Raw genomic sequence first — 27291 nt, forward strand, 5'->3', positions numbered from 1 at the left:
GAAATAAGCACATAAATCATAAGCAGTAAATTATGAGCAAATAATTTCTGATTGTGCTAAGAGCTATGAAGGAAACCTAGCAGGGCAGTCGAGTACAGAGTACATATACCTCTCTGTGCCTCAGTTGACTCATCTGTAAAATGGAGATAATAATAAAGGTCTGTGATTCCAAAATCCCCGAACTGAAAGCTGGCTCCTAACTCAGCTGATGGCAAACACGACATGATCTGAACTCATTTGGAGGCTAACCTTGACCTGAACTGAATGAGCTAGGTCTTCCTTTTTATTTTTCTAATCCTACTGAGAGTGGACAATCCTGTGCTTCACTGAACACATTTATGTGTGTGTGATTATGCTGTCCCAGGCCCAGTATTGCATAATATGGGGGACACACATCATATTACCTTCTAAAGTCTGAAAAATTCTGAATTCCAAAACACATCTAGCCCCAAAGGTTTGGAATAAGGACCGAGGACCTGTAGTGCCACCTCATCTGGTTATTATGTGAAAAGTAAATGAGTTAACATGTAAAACACTGAAAATGATGCTCACCGTATAGTTAGTGCTACCTCAGTCAACAAATGTTACTGTCATTATCACTATTAATACATGGGGGGGGGGGATTTAGATAAATTGGTCAAAGAAAACTTCTCTGAGGGTGTGTCACTTAAGAAGACACCTAAAAGATGAGAATGACCCGGCTGTAGGAAGAGGAAGAAAATGATAATTTTAGGAAGAGGGAACAGCAAGTGCCAAGATTGGTTCAAATGCAGAACAGAAAACAGGCCAGATGTCTGGTGTGTGGTCAAAGAAGGGCAAAGATGGTTCAAGGTCAGAGAGGTAGCCTGGAGTCATGACATGATGTAAGCAACAGTACAGACTTTAAATTTCATTTATAAAGAATGCTCTGATGCAGTTTGATGAATGAATCGTCGAGGAGAAGGAGAATCAGGGAGACAGAGCAATGTAGAGTCCAGTACGGTAATCCAGGTGAGAGCTAATGCTTCATTGGAGTAGGGAGCTGGTAGAAGAGAAGGAGAAAAGTAAACAGGTACCAAAAAAAGCGTAGAAATAAGGAAGAAAAGGGCTCTCTGATTAAGTTTTCATTCTAATTTATAATGCGTCCATGTGTAGAGGCTAGAAACGACACAGTCTTTGTCTCAGGTGCATCACAGTCAGTGCTTTGCTGGACCCAGCTCATATGGACCTGCCATAGCAATTTTGCACATCTCTTCCCAACTCTGCGTTCAGTGCCACCACAGGGTCAGCTCAAAATTGGCCATGGTGGGAGTAGTTACACTATGGGCGTTGGCCCCAGCTCATATGGACCTGCCATAGCAATTTTGCACATCTCTTCCCAACTCTGCGTTCAGTGCCACCACAGGGTCAGCTCAAAATTGGCCATGGTGGGAGTAGTTACACTATGGGCGTTGGCAAGTGCCACAAATCAGGACTTCACAAATCAGAGACTGGGAGTCAGGGGAGAGGAAGAAAGCCAGTTGTTAAAAACTTACCAGCACAACACTGTTGTGTGTTTTTTTCTGTAACTAAACTAATCTTAGAGCCTCCATTTCCCCCATAACAAAAATACTTAACCTAGGCATACAGGGTCAGACAATTAAGTTCGCGAACTCAACCTAGAGAAAGTGCTACATATCTCATTCCTGAATATCACTATGGTCACCTTCAAAGTACTCCCCTTGGGAAGCTATGCACTGACGCCACCCTTCAAAGCAATTTTGCAACTCTTTTTCTGGAATGACCATCAGAGCTTTTGTCGTACTACCCTTAATGTCCTGAATGTCATCAAAATGTCTTCTTCTCAAAATTTCCTTTATCTTTGGGTAAAGAAAGAAGTCACTGGGGGCCAGATCAGGTGAGCAGGGAGGGTGTTCCAATACAGCTATTTGTTTTCTGGCTAAAAACTCCCTCACAGACACTGCTGTGTGAGCTGGTGCATTGTCGTGATGCAAGAGCCATGAATTGTTGGCGAAAAGTTCAGGTCGTCTAACTTTTTCACGCAGGCTTTTCAGCACTTCCAAATAGTAAACTTGGTTAACTGTTTGTCCAGTTGGTACAAATTCATAATGAATAATCCCTCTGATATCAAAAAAGGTTAGCAACATCGTTGCAACAAGTTTGTGAACTTAATTGTCAGACCTCATATGCCAGAAAACTTCATATTTTTATCTCAGGTAATTCAGAAGTCCTCCCACTTCTTCCCAGGGTCTTGTGTAAGTTCATGGGAGTGGGATTGGAAGAGGGCTCCTGTTTCCTGATTTGTCTTTTTATCCATTTTGCCCGCCTCCGTAAGAGAACTCAGCTCCCTGGTCCGCAGCATCACTCTTAGTAGCATTACTTATTGCCTTCTGCTGGTGGGATTCATGAACCCATTACGTCTTCTGACAGAGCATAGCTGGTCTGGGATCTTATTATCAGGGACCATACAAATAGGTTACTCTACTTCTCTCCTATCCCTCCTTGAAAGCCCTTCCCGCGATCTTGACTTAACCCCTCCTCCCTGAGTGGTGAGCGTTTTTTCCTAAATCTTTGAGGAAGATCGATGCTCAAGGAAGATATACCATATTTATCTAAGGGCTTCCTGTACCCCCTGCCCTATTGCCATATCCTCCCAGGGATCTGAGAGCTCCAGATTAAGAAGGATAGTCTTAAAGGATATCTAGAACTCGGGTGGGTGTAAAAGGTAGGGAACCTATACTCTAGGTGGAGGAACTCACGAGTCAGAGACCTGCAAGCTGGGCTGGGGTTTCGTGATGAGAGAAGCCAGTAGCGGAGTTGTATCAGGTAAGCACAGACAAATGGATAGGGGGTACAGGAAGCCCAAAGTCTTATGGAAGACTTTGGCTGCCTTGATGAAAAGTTAGGGCTCATTTTGTAAAAAAGAAAAAGAAAACCATTTTACACATTTGAGAGCAATATAATATGATTAATGTTTGGGAACCTCAATGGATGGGGTAGTTTGGAAGAATGAGAGTCTGGGGACCAAGATGAGGCTTTGGAGCAGACCAAGGATGGAATAATCCCAGCTGAGACTGTGCCAGCTAAAGTGGCAAAGCAAGGAGGCTGTCAGGAAGGATGATGAAGGAGGTCAACTGGCCTCAGTGAATGGTTTTAATGATGGGGAGGAAGAAACAGGTTGGTGAAAGAAAAAAAAAGACGACAAACTCTGGGCATGTAAAGATGTGTGAAGGAGCTTTTTGAGACCTTCTGACCCATATTGCATTAGAGAAAAAGACTTACTACCTATTGGAGGAATTAAGGGAAGTATGCCTTTGGTTTATTAGATATTAACGTGATTGGTCGATTCAGTCAATTGGGAGGACAAAACATTGGGTGAGCTAGTAGCCTGTTGGAGACTTACAGGCTGGATCATTCCATGGATAAGCACTGGTTAAACTAAAACCAGTAAAATATAGATAGAAATCCTGAAACTTGAGAGTAGTCCATGGTTCAACCACCCTCTAAGGCAGGGCAACTTCAAGTTAATATGGTGATTAGCAAAGCTCTTCAGTGCTTCCCATATTCCTTTTTGAGGTCTTTCTCCCCAGTGGCCAGTGTTTCTCATGTTAAACCTGGATGTCCAAGAATCAGCGTTAAGGGTAGGTTCCCATATGTCGCAGGTTGCCTGACAGAGTCTTGGCTTATGCCTATAGTCTTGGCATAATTGTTAACAGCTCCCCTCGTTTCATTCCCATAAGTATCCATCCTGTTTGACCAGTTAGGGGTCACCCAGGCAGTGCCCTGACTCTCTCTCCTTTCCAAATTTATGTAATGTAAACCCAATGTGTTGGGAAAATGTTCATCTCAGAATCATATTGGAGATGATTTCCAAAAACAATCCAAGAGTAAAGCCAGATTATAGATTGGCAGTGCCAAAATGGCAGGAGTTGCGTGATCTTGGGCAAATCAGCTAATATCGCTGAGCTATGTCTTAATCTGTAAAATGGGGATAATGGATCTCCTTTGTTTCCCTACTTAAAATATTAAAAGGCTCAAATATTGTGTAAGATTCTTATAATGGGTACCAGAGCAGGCTTAGCAAGTAAACATTAATTGCATTAAAGTCTTAATGTGTTTTTCTTCCCAGATGTACTTGCATTTTAACATTTCTTCACCACCACCCCCACAAATTTCAGACTTTGGAAGCTAATTGATGTCTCTTCCATTGTAGCATTCTAAATAACAGTGAATAGAAAAAAATACTATTTCTACCATCTTAAAAAGCTGTGTAATTGAAAAGCTAAGATGCTAAAAGCTTAATATGTAACGAAGTTATTATGAACCTCAGTAACTGACAAATACAGTCGTGGGGTGGGGGGTGCTGTTTATACAGTTACAAAAATACATGAATTATTTATTTTATAATGTAGCAAAAGAGAAGCAGCAAATGGGAATTTTGAACTCTGATTCTTGTTATATTTGTGAATGGTGATTTATTCTCTCTTAAACTTTCAGGTGTTCCCAATGTGGACATTGAAGAGACAATTTCTTATCCTCTTTAACATGATCCTGATTTCCAAACTTGGGGCTAGATGGTTTCCTAAAACTCTGCCCTGTGATGTCAGACTGGATCTTCCAGAGACACAAGTGATTGTGGACTGCACAGACAAGCATTTGAAGGAAATTCCTGGAGGTATTCCTACCAACGCCACCAACCTCACGCTCACCATTAACCACATCCCGAGCATCTCTCCAGCATCCTTCCACCAGCTGGACCAGCTGGTAGAAATAGATTTCAGATGCAACTGTGTACCTATTCTACTGGGGCCGAAAGACAACATGTGCAATGAGAGGCTGCAGATTAAACCCGGAAGCTTTAGTAGACTCACTTCTTTAAAATCTCTTTACCTGGATGGAAACCAGCTTCTGGAAATACCTCTGGGTCTTCCTCCCAGCTTACAGCTGCTCAGCCTTGAAGCCAACAGCATCTTTTCGATCACGAAAGAGAATCTAACAGAATTGGACAACATACAAAAACTGTACCTCGGCCAAAACTGTTATTACCGCAATCCTTGCAATGTTTCATTTTTCATTGAAAAAGATGCTTTCCAAAATCTGCCAAATTTAAAATTGCTCTCCCTGAAAGATAATAATATCACAGCTGTCCCCACTGTTTTGCCACCTACTTTAACAGAACTCTATCTTTACAACAACATCATTGCAAATATCCGTGAAGACGATTTTAGTAACCTCAGTCAACTGCAAATTCTTGACCTAAGTGGAAACTGCCCTCGTTGTTATAATGTGCCATTTCCTTGTACACCCTGTGAGAATAATTCTCCCCTACAGATCCATGTAAAAGCTTTTGATGCATTGACAGAATTACAAGTTTTACGTCTACACAGCAACTCTCTTCAGAAAGTGCCCCAAAGATGGTTTAAAAACACCAACAAACTTAAGGAACTAGATCTTTCCCAAAACTACTTGGCAAAAGAAATTGGGGATGCCAAATTTTTGCATCTTCTTCACAACCTTGTCCAACTGGATCTGTCTTTCAATTATGAACTTCAGGTCTATCATGCATTTATGAATCTATCAAGTGCATTTTCTTCACTGAAAAACCTGAAAGTTTTGCGGATCCAAGGATACGTCTTTAAGGAGTTGCAACTCTGTAACCTTTCCCCATTACATAATCTTTCCAATCTTGAAGTTCTTGATCTTGGCACTAACTTTATAAAAATCGCTGACCTCAGCATATTTAAACAATTTAAAACATTGAAAATCATAGATCTTTCAATGAATAAAATATCGCCTTCAGGAGATTCAAGTGAAGTTGGCTTCTGTTCTAACACCGGAACTTCTGTAGGAACCCATGGGCCCCAGGTCCTTGAACAGTTACATTATTTCAGATACGATGAGTATGCAAGGAGTTGCCGGTTCAAAAACAAAGAGTCTCCTTCTTCTCTTCATGTTAATGAAGAGTGTTATTTGTATGGGCAGACTTTGGACCTAAGTAGAAATAATATATTTTTTATCAAGTCCTCTGATTTTCAGCATCTTTCTTTCCTCAAATGCCTAAACTTGTCAGGAAATACCATTGGCCAAACTCTTAATGGCAGTGAATTTCAGCCTTTAGTGGAGTTGAAGTATTTGGATTTCTCTAACAACCGGCTTGATTTACTCTACTCAACCGCATTTAATGAGCTACGTGAACTGGAAGTTCTAGATATAAGTAGTAACAGCCATTATTTTCAATCAGAAGGAATTACTCACATGCTAAACTTTACCAAGAACCTAAAGGTTCTGAAGAAACTGATGATGAATAACAATGACATCTCTACCTCCAACAGCAGGACCATGGAGAGCGAATCTCTTAAAGTTCTGGAATTCAGAGGAAATCATTTGGATGTTTTATGGAGAGATGGTGATAACAGATACTTAAAATTCTTCAAGAATCTGACAAAGTTAGAGGAATTAGACATCTCTGCAAATTCCCTGAGTTTCTTGCCTTCTGGAGTTTTTGATGGTATGCCTCCAAATCTAAAGACTCTCTTTTTGGTCAAAAATAGGCTCACGTCTTTCGAATGGGAGAGACTCCAGTATCTCAAGAATTTAGAAACTTTGAACCTCAGCCACAACCAGCTGAAGGCCGTCCCTGAGAGATTATCCAACTGTTCCAGAAGCCTCAAGAAACTAATTCTTAGCAATAATCAAATCAGGTGTCTGACAAAGTATTTTCTCCAAGGTGCTTTCCAGTTGCGATATCTGGACCTCAGCTCAAATAAAATCCAGATTATCCAAAAGACTAGCTTTCCAGAGAATGTTCTCAACAATCTGGAGATGTTACTTTTGCATCATAATCGGTTTCTGTGCACCTGTGATGCTGTGTGGTTTGTCTGGTGGGTTAACCATACAGAAGTGACTATTCCTCACTTGGCCACAGATGTGACTTGTGTGGGGCCAGGAGCACACAAGGGCCAAAGTGTGATCTCTCTGGATCTGTATACCTGTGAGTTAGATCTAACTAACTTGATTCTGTTCTCACTTTCCACATCGGCAGCTCTCTTTCTGATGGTGGTTATGACAGCAAGCCACCTCTATTTCTGGGATGTGTGGTATAGTTACCATTTCTGTAAGGCCAAAATAAAGGGGTATCAACGTCTGACATCACCAGAATCTTGCTATGATGCTTTTATTATATATGACACTAAAGACCCAGCAGTGACAGAGTGGGTCTTGGATGAGCTGGTGGCCAAATTGGAAGACCCAAGAGAGAAACATTTTAATTTATGTCTTGAGGAAAGAGACTGGTTACCAGGGCAGCCGGTTCTGGAAAACCTTTCCCAGAGCATACAGCTTAGCAAGAAGACCGTGTTTGTGATGACAGACAAGTATGCAAAGACTGAAAATTTTAAGATAGCATTTTACTTGTCCCATCAGAGGCTCATGGATGAAAAAGTGGATGTAATTATCTTGATATTCCTTGAGAAGCCCCTACAGAAGTCCAAGTTCCTCCAGCTCCGGAAGAGGCTCTGTGGGAGTTCTGTCCTTGAGTGGCCAACAAACCCACAGGCTCATCCATACTTCTGGCAGTGTCTGAAAAATGCCCTGGCCACAGACAATCATGTGACCTATAGCCGGGTGTTCAAAGAGACAGTCTAGTCTTCTTTGCAAAATGTGACTACTTAACTAATGAAGGAAAAGCTTGGCTGCCTAGATTTTCTCAAAGATGTCTCACCAAGCATGTTTTTAAATCCTCCATGACTTGGGATTGCCAATATCACAGAGGCGTCATCAATGGATGACAAAGGAATTAGAAAAATGGGATTTATGTAATGCACTGAGTTGTCTTATCTCTCTATGTCTCCATTGGCACTTGAGTCTCTCCCTTCTGCTCATGTATAAAATACTATTGGGGAAAGGGTAGCAAGAAGAGATGGGGCTTTTGATTCTTCTGTAATTGATTATTAAATATACACAGAATCATGAAATGGAGAACTGCACTTCCACCCTTAAGAAGTACTGGTATGTATATAAGTCAGGTAAAAAAATGCTCAGGGTCTGTCTACATGGCATCAAAATATACCAGAGTTAATTAGTGAACTAAAAACCCAGTTAAGGGGCAGACAAGTGGCTCAGTTGGTTAAAGCGCGAGCTCTGGGTGACGGGGCTGCCGGTTTGATTCCCATATGGGTCAACGAGCTGCACCCTCTGCAACTAGAATGAAGTCAATGAGCTGCCGCTGAGCTCCCGGATGGCTCAGTTGGTTGGAGCGCGGGCTCTCAACCACAAGGTTGCCAGTTCGACTCCCTCAAGGGATGGTGGGCTGTGCCCCCTGCAACTAACAACGGTGACTGGACCTGGAGCTGAGCTGCGCCTTCGACAACTAAGATTGAAAGGACAACAACTTGACTTGGATGGAGCTGATGAGTCCTGGGGAAAAACACGCTACTGTTCCCCAATAAAAAGTCCTGGAAATACACACTGTTCCCCAATAAAGTCCTGTTCCCCTTCCCTAATAAAATCTAACAAAAACAAAAACCCCAGTTAACTCCTCAATGAGTTGCCTCAGTGTCATCTAGCACCCCCTTCTTCACAGGCCAAGTATTGATACCTGCCAGGTGGCTGCTGCTTTCCCATGGGCCTCTGGCTAGGTTCCATGGGGAAATAGTGAGAAGCATCTTTACCATTGATGGGCATAGTCTACTTACAAATGGAAAAAACGTCAAGTGATCTGCTTTCATACAAAGTGATACTCTTTACCTTTCATAATAATTTACCTGCTTAAATATTGTATGGACTGAATGTTCCCCCCCCCCAAAATTTGTATGTTGAAATCCTAACCCCCAGTGTGATGTTGTTATGAGGTGGGGCCTTTGTGGGGTGATGAGGTCCTGAGAGTGGAGTGTTCATGATGGGATTAGTGCCCTTATCAGAAGAAACCAGAGAACCAGCTTGCCGTCTTCCCACCATGTGCGGATACAAAGAGAAGTCAACAGTCTGCAACCCAGACGAGGCCCCTCACCAGAACCAGATCATACCAGCACTCTGGTCTCGGACTTCCAGCCTCCAGAACTGTGAGAAATAAACGTTTGCTGTTTAAACCCCCCAGTCTATGGTATTTTGTTATAGCAGCCGGAGCTAAGACATATTTTTATCTGTGTTGCAGACTACGGTGTCCAAAGTAAAGTTGCCTTATCCAGTGATCTTTCAAACTGCTTTGTTAGTTAAGACTGTATACTTAGGGGTATCTGCAACCTTGGTCCATCAACATTAGTTTTGATAGTAAACTCTAAAAGAGGATCTGAGAGCATGTATTTATTTATAGTTATCAGGCAGGGATGACAATGAGATGGATTCCTTTCAATTTGGGCGGGGGGAGGTGGGGGTGGAGAAACTGAGGTTTACAGACCTTAACACTGAGAAAGCTTCAGTCTTAAACTTTAGCTTTATGACTCAAAAACCATAGAAAGGGCCAAGACACTCTGAAGACACAGATTTTCAACTGGGTTGAAATTCACATGAGTTCATTAGTTGGGAGATGCTGTGTTTTCCCCATATATGGAAATGCCAACGGTTTAACTTTAAATATGGTTGTAAATATAATACATAGTATATGAATTATTTCCAAAGGACATGTAATCAATTACTAAGGATCATGAATTCCCAATTAATCTCTGGAATGAATAGAGAGATAATTAAGTTGCCAGAACCAAATTTTTGACTATTTCTGTAACCTTTGTTTTACTTAACAGGCAGATGCCTTTCTTCTTTGGTGAAAACAAAGATAATGTCATAGAAAATCAGCTTTTGGCCATCATAAATTTCCTTCCATTAAGACATATAAATGCATACAGTTTAAGCTATTTTGGCAATTTATAAACCATAACGTACTTGAAGACTTTAACATCTTCTGAAATGGATCAAGAGGAAGGGAAACTGAAAAGAATGCAACTCAAGCCACAGCGTATTTCAGCATGAAGTTACAAGTATGCGGTTTGTCGTAAGAAACAACCAAAAGCACATCAACAGATGGTCTTAGTTTTAATTCCTTTGTAATCTTAACAAGTCACTCTTTTAACCTTCTGAAGACCCTCTGTGAAGTTCTATACGACTGGAACCATTCATAAATGGCCCCGATCAAAAGCCACCAACTCAACCTACCAGGAGAGTGTGACTGCCAGGTCCCCTGCAAAGCTCTGAATGTCCTGCTTCTCCAGTGACCCTATTCCCTCATTGCATGAGTTAATAACTTGATCTGGAAGGGACTTCCTTCCGATTCTCCATAAATGCCATTCTACCAACAAGGCTTGGACCCTAGCCCCTTTCAACCCTGAACCTGGCCAGGGTTTATCCTTCCTCCTCAGATAGATACTGTACCTCAGCAAGACTTGGGCATTTTCAGGATTCAAGACGAGAGGCATTAGGCAGGGCAAAGGTTACGGCTGATAAAAGGCAAGGCAAGTGTTTGCCGTCTGTAGAGCAGAGGGAGGATGTCTGCTCAGAGATAGCCCCATCCTGGGTCAGGTTCTCTTGGCCCCATCCTCACATCTACTTCCAACTCAATCTGTCTGAACACTCTCAGGTCAAATGGTCTCTTAAATGTAGTCAGGGAATATGAGTATGTGAGGGGCTACAGTGACTTGAGAACTTGGGCATCTTGTCCCTAATCTCCAAGGAAACTGTAATGGAAATAGCAGGGACACACACTCTTATTTTTTGTGAGGCTGTCCCCTCCATCCCCATAAAACATACTTGTTATTTGCTTCCTCCTTCTCATCCTAACCAGGTTGCACATCCTGCAAGGTATTTATGGACCGATTTTTAAACGGGGGTGAGGATAAGGTTTGATTTGTCCTCTAACTCTTCTGCACATGCTGGACTGAGCAGAGAACACTGGTTATGGGGCCAATTTACTAGCCCCTCCTTGGAGCCTGGGGTGCCAGGCCGCAGGAGAAGTTAGTAATGGGACACTCCATCAGTCGCATTGCTGGAAGATTGAGCCCTTGACCCTAAGGAACACTGGGAACTACCTGTATCTTCTGATGTACAAATAATGTGGGAAGGAGATGACCAAAGAACATGATTGAGGGTGACTCAGAAGGAGATGTGCTTTGGAGAACACCAGGACCGAAAATGAATCCAGTTCACTGCGTTAATGTAATGAAGGAGAACAGGAGCCCAACCAACCAACATAGTGAAGGGGAAGGGTTAAAAAGAAAGAAAGTCTCAAACTCCTGATGAGAGTGTGTGGGAAAAGGTCTGGTGACATAGGGGCCATCCATGCTGGTGACAATGAAATGACAATAGGGCAGTTTCACACTGTTTAGGTTTTATATCTTTCTCATCTTGGTTCGCCTCCCCCTCCCTCTCAGTTTCCTCTTTGGCTTTAGACACCCATGGCGAGTCTCGTGTAATGCACAAGAGTGAAGAAAGAGTTGTTGCAGGTGGATTCTTCTGTTTGGAAGCAGTGGTTTTGTGTGAACTTTTGGTTTAAAACTAATCTCTTTCCCACACACACAGGATAAATCCCCACCTGCTTCAGTGAGCACGCCTTCTACTATAATTGGCTTGATGAAACCTTCCCTGGGTGACTCTGGCCGGACTCTCTGCCACATTCAAATTCATACTCTTTCTGCTTATCTCAACTTTTAAGCATGTGAGTTTAGAAACAAGACGTGGTGCGCTGCCTTTAAGATTACCCTAATCTCAGGTTGTAATTAATTTCTAACATGTTTGTCATGACATTTTAGTGGTAATATTCATATATCCCTTCTCCCTCTTGGTAAATTACATTAATTAAATGTTTTGGAAGAGCCCAGACTTAAACTGACTGAGGAAGTTTGAGTCACACTGTCTCTCAATAAGCACCCTTCAGAAACAGTCTGGTAGGCTCTGGAGGGGAAGAGGAAGTCCCGGGGGCCTCACGGCAGTTTTCAGACATCCCAAGAGTCCACCAGTGGGCAGGGTGAGGTGGGCTTTGCCTTCACACACAGAAAATGACTCTCAGTGTTACTGTGGCCGGTGGCAACCCCTGAAGCTAAGGCCAGACAGAGACAGCCAACTAGGGTGCCACCGTTGTCTTGTATGACACACATGACTGCTTCACTCCTCACTGGCCGAGGAGATGCAGTGGGTCATAGATTCCAGGGGCTTTCATAATAGTGAATTGCGTGAGTTAATAACTTGAGCAATAGAAGTTTGTAGGAACATCCCCATGAACCCATATCTGAGGCCCATAGTCCGAGGGGGGACCACACTAGTAAGAAGAGTGCTTGGGCTGTTTTGAAAGTTAGAACTAGTCTGCCGTCCTGCAGTCACCCTTGGGAACACTGGGTAACACTCCCAGCCCAGGTCCCCATGGAGGCCCACCAAGCAGGACTTTGTAACCAGGTGATGGGCATTAAATAAAACGGCTTACAGTGTCGTCTCTGTCTCCTAGGTCTGCATTTCCCCCAGGTTGTTGCCTTTTGATTGAAGCATCATAATTGAAATACCCACTTAATCTATGACACATTGCTCTTGTCCATTAGCACATGATGGGTTAATGTGTGAGATAATCAACTCTCCAGCACAGACCACGTAAGTAACCAGAACACAAGAAGCATGTTCTCAATGGGGAGGATGGATTTTAAAGTCATCACAGGTTTGGCTCCTACTCATGAGGGCGGACCCCCAAAGGGAATGACAGGGCAAGGAGAGAGTGAGGAGGATTTTAGGAAGAAGAGTGTAAGATGAAGTCACTGGCACCTGGACAATATTATTGAGTGGAGTGTGGAAGGAGGTCACATTTATCAAGCAGCAAATGCAAATTAAATGCTTGATTTATTCCATTAAATCTTCACATTGTCTCTATGAGGCTGGTATTACGAGCTCCATCTTGAAGATGATGGGTCAACTCAAAGTTGACGGTGGGGTCAGAAGGGTTAAGTCAACTGCCAAGGTCACAGAGGAAGTAAATGGCCCTACCCCAAACTGACCCTGTTCTCTTCAGCCAATCCAATTGCTTCTCCAATTTTACTGGGGACCAGAATCACCTAGGGAGCTTGGAAACCATGTGAATTCCAGGCTCTGGGGCCCAGGAATCTGCATTTCTGGGACTAGCCCAGGTGCTTCTGAAGCATCTGGTCTGTGGAGCCCAGTTTGGGAAGTATCACATCTTCCTTTGGGATCCCAGGGACTGCTAATACGGGAGTCACTTCAGCAAGGAAAGCCTGGGACCACCGGGGGTGCCCAATTTCTCTTTCTCCTGTGTGTAACCCTCGGTGCTCTTAACCCACTGCTAGGGAGTGGAGCTGCACTTCAATTCCAATTGCTTCCCACTGGCACTTATTTGGGAGGGGTATGATTTGACTATATAGGATTGGCAGTTCTGTTCAGGGCTGAAATGTAGAGACAACTTGGACAAGTACACTGGACGGTTTTAGGTAGAGACAGGGCAGGTGGCCAACTGAGTCACAGTCCCATTCCCATAAGCCCTGCTTACATTTCTGGTTTAAAGGCTGTATTTAGTGTACTTTTCCTAGTGTCTGACTGAATGAAATGCTAACTGTGCTTTACGTATATGGAGCATAGTGCCACCTAGTGGAACCTCTTGGATGCTGGTGTTCGGCTCCCCAGACCCCTGCCTGGGTCTCCAAAGACCGGTGTGGAAAGAAAATGCAAGGATATATAGTCATCTTTTTAAAAGTGTGTTTGTGGCTATTGGGTCATATACCCGGTGGATTAGTACAGATATATGTAGGGGTATGTTAAGTGTTGTTTATTGATGAGAGGGCAATATAAAAAAGGTTGCAGACCACACACTATCAAATCTTTGTTTCTACCACTTATTTCCATTGCTTTGCTTGGTGTCTCAAGATGGGGCTGACTGTGCATTTCCCTTTGCACATGCAGGTGTAGATGAAATACCCAAGTTAAGAGGGTGAACAGCCCTTTTCTCTATATGACATACGACACATTTCCTCTTTTCATTCAACATGACCCCAATGTTAAACTGTGGTTTAAGTATCAACAGAATCTGTATCTGTCTGTCTATCTATCTATCTATCTATCTATCTATCTATCTATCTATCTATCTATCTATCTATCATCTATCTATCTAATCTTTCTCTCTTTCCCTCTCTGTCTTTCTCATATATCTGAATAATCTAACCACTACCCATTCTCCCCCACCACCCCCCTCGAATCCCAGCCCATACGTGGCATCTTTAAAGCCTGCTCTAACTTGGTAGTTTGAGGGTTAGCAGTTTTCTTCATCCTACTTAACTGTGAGTTCACGAAAGCTGTCACTGGGTGGGCACGATGCTTGCGTGTTTCTTGCCTGCTTCCCAAAGACAAAGTTAACTAAGTCAAAGATGACGGAATGTTCACTTGCTGATCAATATATATAAACATTCCACATACAGTGACTATTTCTCATCTTTTTCTTTTAGCACAGAGTATGTGGGAATTGTCTTCTAACCATTTCTGCTGTGTATAAAGTTTATGCCCAACAATTCATATACTACATTTATATATTATGTTTAAAATATTTTTTTATTTAAAGGGTGACACTCAATTTGTTAGCTCTTCCATTCATTACTTAGTCTCAGTCACTGCTTGTTCTACTCTTGTCTTCTTTGGATTTAAGCCCATCAAACTTACCAGAAACGTCTCAGATACCCAGAGCTCATTTTTATAGACTCTTTAAAATATTTTTTTTCCATTTTTTATAATCTCCTGGCTACCATGACAACGCTGACCACTTCCTGCTTAAAATTTGTCTTAGGAAAGTCCCTTTTTGTTGATCCAAGTTGCCATATTTCCCCAGTTCTGCTTTTTCCTATGATCCTGCAAGAAGAAGAAGAAAATCCAAAAGTATGAAGTATTGCCAAATGTTGCTTTGCATAAAACTGTATGATGGTTCTGAACCTGTAAGAATCAGAATTGACGTTTTCCCTTTCTTACCCCTTCCCCCTTCTCCTGATATTTCTACTGACTCTGGGTATAATTGGTCTCCATTGTTACACATGAGTTCACATATGTTCTGATATAGCCTGTTTTCATAAAACTTCATTTAAAAACTTCTGTTGAGAGAGACCATATGAAGGTTTAGATACAAAAGTATAAAGTGCTTTCTTCCAAGACTGTGATGGGTAGGGTTTAGCTCTCCCTAAGGAAAGAAGGACAAGTCCCCATCCTTCCCCACTTCAGGAGGCGATGTCAAAATGTAAGGAGAAGGGACAACTCCCTCTAAAGTACAATTTTGAATCAACAATAGATGAGTAAAATCTCAATTAAATGATCTGTAATAAATTAGTCTGCAAAATATCATGCCATGCTTGGATTCCTGAAATGATGAAGACTTTCCTTTTTAAGCCTAAGAGCAAACCTTATAGATTTTCCATCCTTATGTATCTACCTTACAGGGAAAGACAGAGTCCTTACCTTGAGAGGCACTGAAGATACCATTTCTAAGGCTCATCCTTATTGATTGGGGTCCATCATTTCCTGTGCGCATTTATAAGATAGTGTAAAATGTAGATATGAAACTTGTATTCTGCATTATGTCAATGTAGTATTTAGAAGCTGTCAATTACATTCATTCATTCATTCATGCATGCATGCATGCATTCATTCGCTTTATTCAGTCAGTCAATAAATAATAATGAGTGCAACCATGGACGAGGCATGGTGCTAGGAGCTGAGAAGACACTGGTGAGCAAAAATAGAATGATCCCTGTGCTCCCAGAGCTTATTCAGAAACCCATTAATCAGATAATCACATAGAAGATTCAAGTGCTTTGGAGGAAAGGAAAAGTGTCTTCTAAGATTATATAATTGTCAGTTCCCTGAGTTTAATTGGGGAGCAGGAGGGACAGGCTGCCTAAGGAAGGCCACTCAACTGACATGTGAAAAATGAGTTAACTGAACAAGACAACACTGAAAGAGGACCATATTTGTGGGTGAGAGATCACGAGTGTGGCTTACTCATATTCAATTTGGGAGGTTTCCAATACCCAAAATGGAGATGCTGAGTCAGTAGTTGGCCATAGTCTACAGAGCTCAAGGAAGTGAGCTAAGCTAGAGATATATAGTTGAAGTCTTCTGTGGCAATGGCAGCAACGGACACCTCGGGCAGGGATGATGTCGTCTAGGGCCTTGCTACTCAAACTGTGGTCCATAGACCAGTAACATCGGCATCTCCTGGGAGTTCATTAGAAATATGGAATCTCGGGCCCCACTTCATATCTGCTAAAGCAGGACCTGAATTGTAACAAGAGATGCAGGTGGTTCCTAGACATATTACAGTTTGAGAAGTAGTGCCCTAGGGTAGATTTTCTCAACCTCAGCACTACTGACTTTTGAGGGCAGAAAATTCTTTGTTGGGGCTCACCATGGAGTTGTGGGGGGGAGAGCTCTCCCGTGTATCATAGGATGTTTAGTAGCATTGTTGGTCTCTACCCATGAGATGCCAGGAGCACCCCACCCCCTACTTCTGACAACCAATATCCATGCCAAATGTCCCTTGGTGGACAAAATACATTATCTCTTAGTTGAGAACCATGGACCTAGGGGCAAGGTATGAAAGGGAAAGATGATGGGAATTGAACTTTGAATAATTCTAACCTTTCACGGCTGGTAGAAGATGAGCCTGAAAGGGAAAATGAAAAGGAGACAAAGAGCTAGAAGAAAAACCAGGAGAGCATGTGTCTAAGAAATCCAGGCAGCAAGGATGCTGAGGACAGTGCCACATGCTGCTGAGGTGAAGATGAAGGTGAAGATTGCAAAGTACCCATTTAATTTAGGGAAATGGAAGTTACTGGTGACCTGAGAATGAGCTCTGTTGGCGGAGGGGAAAGGTTAACTTCAGGTTGGAGAAGGTTGGGAGGTGCGGAAACCCAGACAGTGTGTAGAGTTCTTGTGACTCAGTGTGGCCCGCGGAGCAGTAGTTATCAGCACCCTCTGGGAGCTTGTTAGAAATGCAGTGTCTTGGTCCCTCCCCAGACCTGCTGAATCAGAATCTGCATGTGAGCAAGAGCCCCCGGCTCCCAGGTGATTCCTATGAGAGGAGACCTACATTGTGCAATTGTATGTACAACTGGTTTGCTACCTGTGACTGCCGCCTTAAATAGACTTACCGTCTATAAATAGATTTAAAAGAACCACATGTGGTTGAACATTGTGGATATTTAAACAGGAAAACGTGCAACTTACAAACTCAGAACTCAGCACTTGGGTTGCATTCCTGTTTTTAAGATACTTGGTAGATTCACAACTTCATGATTTCATTGGTCTCAAGTACAATTGTTACTTTATATTTTTATGCAGGCAGTTAGTGCCATTGAACAAATGAAAATGTTACAACTAATTGGCTCTCATTTAAGAAGAATAGTATAGTTTATTGTAAACAGAATCTTAATTAACGTTTTTATTAATTGTTTTTATGCCAGGGGGCATACAGTGGACATATATTACTCTACTGATTTTCATTTTTTCTTTTCCCCCAGCTTTATTGAGGTATAATTGACAAAAATTGTATAACTTGAAGGTGTACAACATGAGGGTTTAATATACATATACATTGTGAAACGATTACCACAATCAATGTAATTAACACATCCATCGCATCATACAGTGATTACCATTTTGGGGGGGTGATGAAAATGCCTAAGATCTACTCTCTAATCAACTTTCAGGTCTACAATAGAGTATTGTTAATTACAGTCACCATGTTGTACGTTACATCCCCAGAACTTACTCATCTTCGAAGTGGAAGTCTGTACCCTGTGACCAACAGCTCCCCATTTCCCTCAGCACCGCACTGCTCCCCACCCCCAGTCCCTAGTAACCACCATTATACTCTCTGGTTCTGAGTTTGACTTTTTAAAATTCCACAGATAAGGGAGATCATAACAGTATTTGTCTTTCTCTGTCTGGCTTATGTCAGTTAGAATAATGTCCTCCAGTTTCATCCATGTTGTCGCACATGGCAGGATTTCCTTCTTTTTTAGGGCTGAGTAATATTATGGTTGAAATTTTATATATATATATATTGAATATATATATATATATATATATATATATATATATATATATACACACACACACACACACACACACATACACAGACACATACACACACACTCACACACACACACACAGAGGGTGCCAAAAAATGTATACATATTTTAAGAAAGGAAAAAACTATTAAAATTGTAATACTCACTATATACCGATAACAAAAGACAAGTCATGTTTGACTTCTGCAATTACAAGAGGTGCTCAAAATGGTTCCCATCAGCGTCCAGATACTTCTAATTATGGCGAACTACTGCTTGAGCAATGTTGACCAAAGTGTTAACATCTCTTAAAATGTGTACATTTTTTTGGCATCCCCAGTGTATATACATTTTCTTTATTGATTCATCTATTAATAGACACTTAAGTTGTTTCCATATATCTTGGTTATTGTGAATACTGCTGCAATAGTGCATATATCTCTGTGAGATACTGGTTTCATTTCTTTTGGGTATATAACCCATCGTGGAATTGCTGTATCATAAGGTAGTACTATTTTTAATTTTTTGAGGAACCTCCATACTGTTTTCCATAATGGCTGCACCAATTTACATTCCCACCAGCCATGCATGAGGGTTCCCTTTTCTCCCTACCCTCTCCAAAACTTGTCTCTTCTCTTTCTGATAATAGCCATTCTGACAGGTCTGAGGTAGTATCTCATTGTGGTTTTGATTTGCATCTCTCTGATGATTAGTGATGTTCAGCATTGTTTCATATATTTCTTGGCCATTTGTATGTCTTTTTTGGAAAATGTCTATTCGGTTTCTGTGCCCATTTTTTAATTGTTCTTTTTGGTTGTTTTGGGGTGTTTTTTTTTTTGCTATTGAGCTATATGAATTCCTTATATATTTTGGATATTAAGCCCTAATCAGATATATGGTTTGCAAATGTTTTCTCCCATTCTGTAGGTTGCCTTTTCATTTTGTTGATAGTTTCCTTTGCTGTGCAGAAGCTTTTTAGTGTGATGTCATCCCACTTGTTGATTTTTTACTTTTTTGCCTGTGCTTTTGGTATTGTATCCAAAAATATCATTCCCAAGACCAATGTCAAGAAGCTTTTTCCCTGTTTTTTTCAAGGAGTTTTACTGCTGCAGGTCTGACAGTTAAGTCTTTAATCCATGCAAACGCACAGGAAGGAAACCCTGTCCCATCAATAACAAGGGTTGTAACCACAGAGATTCTTGGGCTGGGGGTAATACCAAGATATGCCAGAAGAGAGAATATATTTATCGTGAGACAGTCCCAGAGATTCAGAGATCAACTCCCTCACCTGTTATAGTGGTTCTTAATCTTGGTTGCTGTGGGGACAGAGTCCCAGAGAGCAGTTTCCAGGTTCTTGGCCTCATGTGGAAAGGTGCTGGCTCAGGTAGTAGATGGCCATCAGCTGTAATCAGATGGCCATCTGTGGCTGGGTGGCCATCAGCTGTTACCAGTTAGCCATTAGCCACTAATATAACTGCCGTGGCTACGCTAGAGGTTAGTTGGTTGGTTGGCAGAGAAACAGACGGTAGATCGCCGCTCCAGCTTCCTGTGTCTCCAATGCAGCCGCCAGCGAGAATATAGTGGTATGACTCCCCTATCTATGGCTCCGTTGAGTTCCTTTTTGGCCTCACCATGTCCTGCGTTCTTGTGCAGGGAGCGGGACCAGAGACCCTGCATGACAGTTGTGCCTTGAAATTACCTGGGGAACTTTCAAAACCCCATGCCCGGACTCCACCCATGTAGATTCTGATTTAATTGGTTTGGGGTATAGGTTGCCTGCCTGGGCTTTTGGAAGTTCGTTGAAGCTCACAGGTGATTCCAATATGCAGGCAAAGTTGAGAACCGCTGCTTTAGACCCATTATTCTATTGTAGGCGGTTCTCAGACTTGAGCATGCATCCAAGTCACTTGAGGGGCATGTTAAAACTGGGATTGCAGGTCCCACATCAGATTCTGATTCAGTAGGTCTGGAACTGGAGCCTGAGGATTTGCCTTTCTAACAAGCTGGCCCCCGGGGGTGCTGAGGCTGCTGGTCCCAGAACCACACTTTGAGAACTGCTCTACTGAGCTCCTGGGTTAAAATATTTGAGTCCTGACAGCTGCATTTTAAATAAGAACCAGATGATCCCCGTGCAAGTGATCTAAACACAAACCTTTGCAAAACCCTGCCCTAGACACAATTTATGTCTGACGTTTGGTGCTGAGTTGACACTCAGAGGCAGAGTCATCTTTGAGATGTCATCTCTTTTCTTTCCCTTTTCCTTTGTCCGCATTCAAGCAGACCTCAAGCTCTGTGCACATCGCCTCCGGGAACACGTGCCTGGGTGAGTTATTTGCATTTTGTCTTCTAAAGGCCTACTGGGATCAAAGGGGTGTTTGTGCAGGTAGCTATTCAAGGACAGCTGGATCTCCAGGAAGGGCAAAGAGAGAAGATGCTTCTCCACCGCTTTTGGAGAGAGAAGTGAAGAGGGAAGGGAGGGAAGAGGAAAGGAGGGCCGGGGAGGTCTGTTGGTTCTCAGAAAATTTATTTGGAAAATCACTAAGAAATGGATTGTGGATGCATGGGCACGCGCACACACCACCCTAGTGTGTCACTACATCAAACTCAGAAACTACACAACCCCTGGGAGGCAAGGATCCCAGCCCCCTGAAGGCCTGAGTGAAGCTTCGGGACAATCAGGTAAGATGAAAGCTCAGAGATCTGGAGGAAACTGAGTCATAGAAAACAAAGCTGTCTTTCTGCATATTGCAATTGGTCGACTGAGAGTCACACCCGGTACGTTAGATATATGTTCAGCTATTTGAACATTTTCCACCTGGCAGTATTTCTTCTGTAACCTGGTTTTGTTTTGTTTTCTCAAAATCTAACTCGGTAACTGGTTGTAGAATATACATTGGCAAGTCTGAACTTTATTTCACATCATTTATAATTTTATGAAATTGACCCTTCTCTAGCTCATTACTTAGTTAAAATTCTCCATTGCCAAATGCGAGAGCAAAACTTATTGTTTCATGGTGTTTGCGTTTCTTAAATCTTTTTAACACTTTGAGACCTATAGGGCAAATTATGAGTAAAAAATGTTTTTATTTGGAAACATGAGTTGCCTTAACTAAAATTGCCCCAAAAGCAGGAATAAATATTTTATACATGTGTGTATTTTATTAACTTTTACAGCAATTTAAAATTGTATACTCATTTTATCCTACCGGTTATTATTGCACAATGAATGAATTGACCAGCCTGCCTATTCGGCATGTCTGAAATACTGGGCGGGGAGCGCCACCTGGTGGCAAGATGGATATTAACTCCTTTCCGTTGGCTGGATCTTCCAGAATTTCTGACCCTGAAGGCGTTTCTGAAGTCCTTTGGGGTGCAGGTGCAAAAAGGAGAAAACAGAAACGGGTTTCTCCAACACTAAAAGCACCATTTTGAGAGATATAGGGGTTGGGAGAAGAGGTTTAGAAGGAAAGAGGACAGAAAGCACGTCGGGTGGGGGGGAGGGAAAAGGGACACTTGGGATTGTGAGAAACCAAATAAGGACCTCTGGAGTCTCCCTCTTCGTGTCGAGCCCTTGGCCTCAAACCTCACAGATTGTTCTGTGCTTTCAGAGTGCCCTCATGGCTGAATTAAGTGGCTGTCCCCAAAATCTCCCCACACATTTTCTGCCTCTGGTATTGATTCCCCCAACTGATGCTCTCTCCCCCAGTACAGAACCTCACCTTGGACATCACAAAGAAATTGGAGGCGCCCCAACGTGCACTTCTTCAAACGCCCTTCCCTCAACATCAAAATATGTTTTATGTCACCATCCTCTGCACCGTCTCACAAAACAAGATTCTTTCTCCAAAGATCCTATTCACCAAAAAGCCTATCCTATTATGCAAGGAGAGGTGGCCCTCCCTTAGGTGTCCCTTCCCCTTTGAAAGTTGAAACCCCACCCAGCCCCGCTCCTGGGTCCCTTCCTTTCGCCTACTTGGGAAACATGCTTCATCAGATATACTCATACTCCATCTGTTGCATAACCACACTCTTCCACTCTGCTGGCATTTCTTCTCATCTGAACACTCTTCTTTTAAAGTTATTTTCCCTCGAAAGATATTTGTTGCACCATTGTTTGTAATTTCCAGAAATTAGGATAAACCCAAATGTCAATCAACAGAAGATTCATTAAATAAAACGTTATATTTATACAATATATACAGCATAGCCATTTAAAAAAAAGAATAAGACAGGATCCATGTCTAAAACAGAGCTCTAGGTTGAAAAAATGGTGCAGAATAGCACATATTGTGTGATCCCATTTTTGTCAAAGAATTCTGTTTGTAATCATGTGTCCCTATCTATATACATAGGAAAAATCTTGACTGTACACCAAACTGTTAATAATGGTTGTCTTTGAGGATATATATATATATATATATATATATATATATATATATATATCCCTTAATTCTACCAACATCATACTGTGTCCCCCTTTCATTTTCACCAGCATTTATCAAATGATAAGTGCACAGGACCAAGCTGGATGAGTAACCCAGCCCTTGGACTCAAAAAGTTTATGGTCTGGTTGAAAATGTAAGATGGACCCACCAAAATACAACCCAGGGCAGAATGTGACAAGACCAGCAGAACTTTTGGTTTAATTTAGGCAAATTACTGAACCCTGGCAAGCCTGCTTCCTCCTCTGAAAACAGAGATTGTAACCACCAAAGATGAATGTGAAATGTGAACGGGTAGAGTTTTAAATGGGTGCCTGGCACAGAAGAGGTCAAATGTCACAAGAGGCATGGCAGGGCCTGGGGACTGGGAGAGCTCACATGTGCTGGGTGGGCTTCACAAAGTGGGTGCCAGTTGAGATGGGCAGGACGCCAACAGCTGTGTGCCAAATGTTCATGACCGAAAGGCACCCACAAGATCACAGAATGCAAGCTCCCACGATTTGCAAAGGTGGGGTGAAGTGGGGACAAATGGAGACCTCTCCAGAAAGCATGGAGAAGACCACAGAGCCAGGAACGACTTAGGGCATTTTCAAGGAGCAAAGGCCAGTCATGTCAACTGAATGGTAGGACTGAGGTCCAACAATATTGAGAGGGAAAGTTGGAAAAATACTGAATCTAGACTGTGGGGAACTGGCATCCTAGTTGATGGGCCCATACTTAGGGTGGCTGTTGAGCTGAGATAATGGTAATCAGTGGACTCATTCAGGAAAGCGAGCCCCACGTTTTAGGGTTAGTGCTGAGTGGGGCACAAGCATATCTGATCTTATCCCCACTACTGTGTAACCCCATATAACCTGGCTTTTGATTCTACTATGCTGTCAAAACTGCTCTCTTGAGTGTCACCAATAACCTTCTCTTTGTCAAATTAAGTGACTTTTTATAGGTCCCCGTGATCCTCTCTGTTGTTGGAATATTGGATAGTGGTACAGCTCTGGAGCCAGAGTTACCTGACTGTTTTAACCTCTTTTTGCTTTAGATTCATCCCGTGAAAAATGATTATAACCATAGTCTTTCCGTTGTAGGTTCCTGGGAGAGGGAAATAAGTTAATAAGGGAAAATGCCTGGCACATAGTGAGCTAGCTCTACTTTAAGGGTCAGATGTGGCTACGCAACACTTCCTTTCTTCTCCTCCCACTCTCCTCCCTTCTCTCTCCATCCTTCCCTCCCTTTACTCCAAAAACATTTGCTGAGCTTCTACCTACAGCCACTGGGCTGGGTACAGGGGGATCAAATGCTAAAGTGCCTGCCCTCAGGGAGCCCCCAATCCAGAGTGGGGTACACACTAGTCACTTAATGACTTCAATTTTGAAGAGCTGGGAAGGGAGACAGAGCTCATCAGAAAGTATCTTGTTTGTAATCCTAAGAAAGTTAGACTTTATCCTGAAGGCAATGGGAAATCCTCTGAAGAACTTTTGTAAAGGTGGGGTGGCGGTGAGGTGTTGAGAGCTGCATTCCAGAAAAACCAGCTGCTTCCTCTTACTCTTCCCCATACTGTTCAGTCCTGATTTGCCTCTTCCTAAGGTTACTCTTCCTCTGGCTTCTTTGACAGCTCTACTTCCATCACCCTTATTCAACAGTGAATTTTCATGGAGCCCTTGCTGTAGGCAGGCCCTGTGCAGGGAACTAGGAATACAGTGGGGACCAGGACGGCCGTCTTCATTGTGCTCATTGCTCTCTGAACGCTTCGTGAAGGTCCACACTTTCTGCCTTTGCTCCTGTTTGGAACGTGCTTTTCTTGTCCCTCTTTTGTTTTAAGCAAGAACATTCATATTTTGTTTTACATCTATTTGCATATACACGCATATAGAGAGAATCTTAACCATTCTCAGTTTTACATAGTGTTGATGTAAGAATGTCCAAACCTGTAGAGAATTTTTATAAGAGTTTATTTGAGCCAAACTGATGACATGTGCCCTCAAATGCTCTGGAAAATAACTGTTTTGCAGCTTCTTTTATGCATTTGAACTCAAGGAGGGGATGTAAGGAAGATTACAGGGAGGTGGGAGAAAGCAAGGTGGGAATCGGGTTACAGGATAGTTAACAAGATTTGTGCTCTCTTGAGAGATAACCCCCTTCCAGGGCTATTACAAAGCTGTGTTAACCTAGATACACAAAAACAATGGACAGGGCTGGCTTAAAACCTTTCACTAAAGAAATTCTATTCCTCAGGCATGACTACCCACCATGACCTGTCTGGTTAGGAATTTATGATCAGATCACCCTGTGGTTACTTTCCATAGAACCCCTTTTTTATCCACAAGAGTCATTTGTTTTATTTTCAATATTTAGATAAACTTTTTATTTTAGAATAGTTATAGATATACAGAGAAGTTGCAAAGACAGAAGAGTTCCTATATGCCCCTCACCAAGTTTCCCGTTATTAGCAACTTATATTACTATGATACATTTCTTACAATTAATAAACCAATATTGATACATTGTTATTAATTAAGCTCCATAATTTATTCAGTTTTCATTACTTTTCCCTTAATTTTCAGAATATCAAGTTACATTTAGTTATCATGTCTCCTTAGGTTCCTATGAGCTGTGACAGTCACTCAGATTTTCCTTATTTTTGATGACCTTGACGGTTTTGAGAAGTATTGGTCAGGTATTTTTTACCGTGCCCCTCAATTTGTTGTGTTTTTTTTCTGATGATTTTCTCATAATTAGACAGGGGTTATGGATTTTGAGGAAGAAGACCCACAGAGGTGAAGTGCCATTTTTGACACATCATACCAGGGGTACCTGTTATCAGCAAAATTATTTTTATATTTATCCATCAGTATCTATATTAAGCTAAATATGGGTTCATACTGATGCCTCCAACTCCAACCCAGTGTCACGTGGTTTATTCTAGCTTCCCCTCTTGTATAAGCTCTATTTTTTTAACAAGCCCTGTTGTATCTTTTGAAGACTTTCTCTTCCATTCTGGTCTTTACCCACTGATAAGGATGGCTAATGTCTAAAGCTTTACGAGCTATAAAAAGATCTCCATCTGACTGCAGGCGCAATGGAACAATCACACAGGATGGTCTTGCTTCATCAACCAACTCATTCAACTGTAACCCTTTCGTTCACACCACCATGCATTGGTCCCCTCAACCTGAGCTTGAAACCCTCCCAGTCTCTCAGCCAATATTCACTCTCTTCTCTGAAGCATTTTCCTCCATGATACTCTGGGGCTCAGAGAAAATCAGGACAGCTGTCTCAGGCCCTCTTTGCCTCAGTGAGGAAAGTTCTAGACATTGCCTCTTCCCATGATTCCAGATGGAGTACGAGCAGGAGGTTCCCTCGACTCCTGATTACAAAAACTTCTCTGGGGGTTCTAAGTTTTCTCTGCCCCTGAATTTACCACAGCCCAACCCCCTGTCTGAGACCAAACTAGCATCTTGCTCTTTTGCATTCCTCTGTGACCAACTCATCCTCCAGGCCAGATAAGTTTAATCTTGTCCAGGGAAAGGAAATACTGTTTTGTGCATTGTTTCATATATTTCATACATTTAGAGCTGGGCTGCAGCTTTTGAAACTGCTCCCTTTTCTCCAGTTCTTCCAAGCCAACCCTTCCGTGAAGCAGTGACTGCCTCCTCGCCTACTTCCGGACGGGCGGAGGTCAGAACACATATATGTCAAGTGGGGGCACTCACATTGTTAAACACCTTACAATGCTTCTCTGCAGCACTAATCCCATTGGGTCTGGGAACATTTGGTGTCTTGGAGCAGCAGGAATTAGTACATGCAGTCCTTCGCTGAAGAGATGATTACAATGAGATTTTAACAAAAGAGGTGAGGAGTAAGAACAAAAAGTTGATGGGAGCCAGAAAACCCACCCTCATCCTCTTCTCCAAATGCTGATTGAATACTCGATACTGCTTGACTTTTCACTGTGGGCCTTTGTGAAGGGAGAAGTCCAAAGAACACCAGAGCGGAAGTACAGCAGTGAGAGTTCCGGTGCTCCTCTCTACCACTGCTGCACTCTTGACCTTGGCTTCAGTTCCCTCATCCATGAAACAATGGGGCCCTTACAGCTCTAAAGTGCATGCTCTTTTGGTGGTGTCTTGGACCATTATTTAGGAGACACTGACTTCAGGCAACTTGCCCTTCTTGGAGACCCACAGGTTGGGCGCAGCTGAAGGGGAGTTGGCCATATGGCCACATGAGGCTATAATCCAGCCCTCCCTCTTACCTAGCTCTGTGCCCTGATTTAGGGTACTCAGCCCACAGGAAGAGTGGCTTTAGCTAACTTGTTTATCCAGAGGGCCACCATTTTCCAATGGGCACCAAGGCACTGTATAGACTAGCACATGAAGCTTTTGTTTGAAATGAGAAGTAATAGTACAAATGGAGAACTGGCTGTGGTTGGGGTTGAGCGGAATGGGGTAGGTGTGAGGCAGGATGAGTGCTGAGACTGAGGGTTCAGGAAGAGTGGGTTAAGGCACCCAGGAGTGAAGGGGGAAGAGAGAGTGAGGAAGGAGCCCCATGAGATTGATAATACCTGCTACCTGTGGCTGAGTCCTGCAGTCCATCTCGCCTGTGTCTGCACTGACCAGGGAAGGGCAGCTTGCTGTCTTCTCAGGAGCTCTGCACATCAATTTAAAACCAGGATGGGCTAGCATCAGCTCTGGCATTATGTAAAGGAACCCTCTTGTGCATTTCTTTATCCAAATCATTTGCTTAAAAAAATGTTTCTTTTACATGACTCCTTCCACTTGAGCCTTTTCCATATTCAGTGTTGTTTTCTTGTTTTTGACAAACAACTGATTCCCAGCACCTGGTGTTGTCCT

The 27291-nt window shown here is 42.5% G+C and overlaps 1 protein-coding gene across 4 annotated transcripts in view; it reads left to right on the plus strand.

Moving 5' to 3' along the window:
* Positions 1–8776, plus strand: part of TLR7 (toll like receptor 7) — a 33306-nt gene extending 24530 nt beyond the window's left edge. For all 4 annotated transcript variants that reach the window (XM_074323537.2, XM_074323538.2, XM_019746340.3 and 1 more), the window contains exon 3: positions 4477–8776. In XM_074323537.2, the coding sequence (XP_074179638.1) occupies positions 4477–7623 (3147 nt within the window). In that variant the 3' untranslated portion in view covers positions 7624–8776. The remainder of the gene's footprint in view (positions 1–4476) is intronic.
* Positions 8777–27291: the final 18515 nt, after the last annotated feature.

The sequence above is a fragment of the Rhinolophus sinicus genome, chromosome 18, assembly GCF_057876585.1.
Source record: "Rhinolophus sinicus isolate RSI-liver-muscle chromosome 18, RSI-T2T, whole genome shotgun sequence".
NCBI lineage: Eukaryota > Metazoa > Chordata > Mammalia > Chiroptera > Rhinolophidae > Rhinolophus > Rhinolophus sinicus.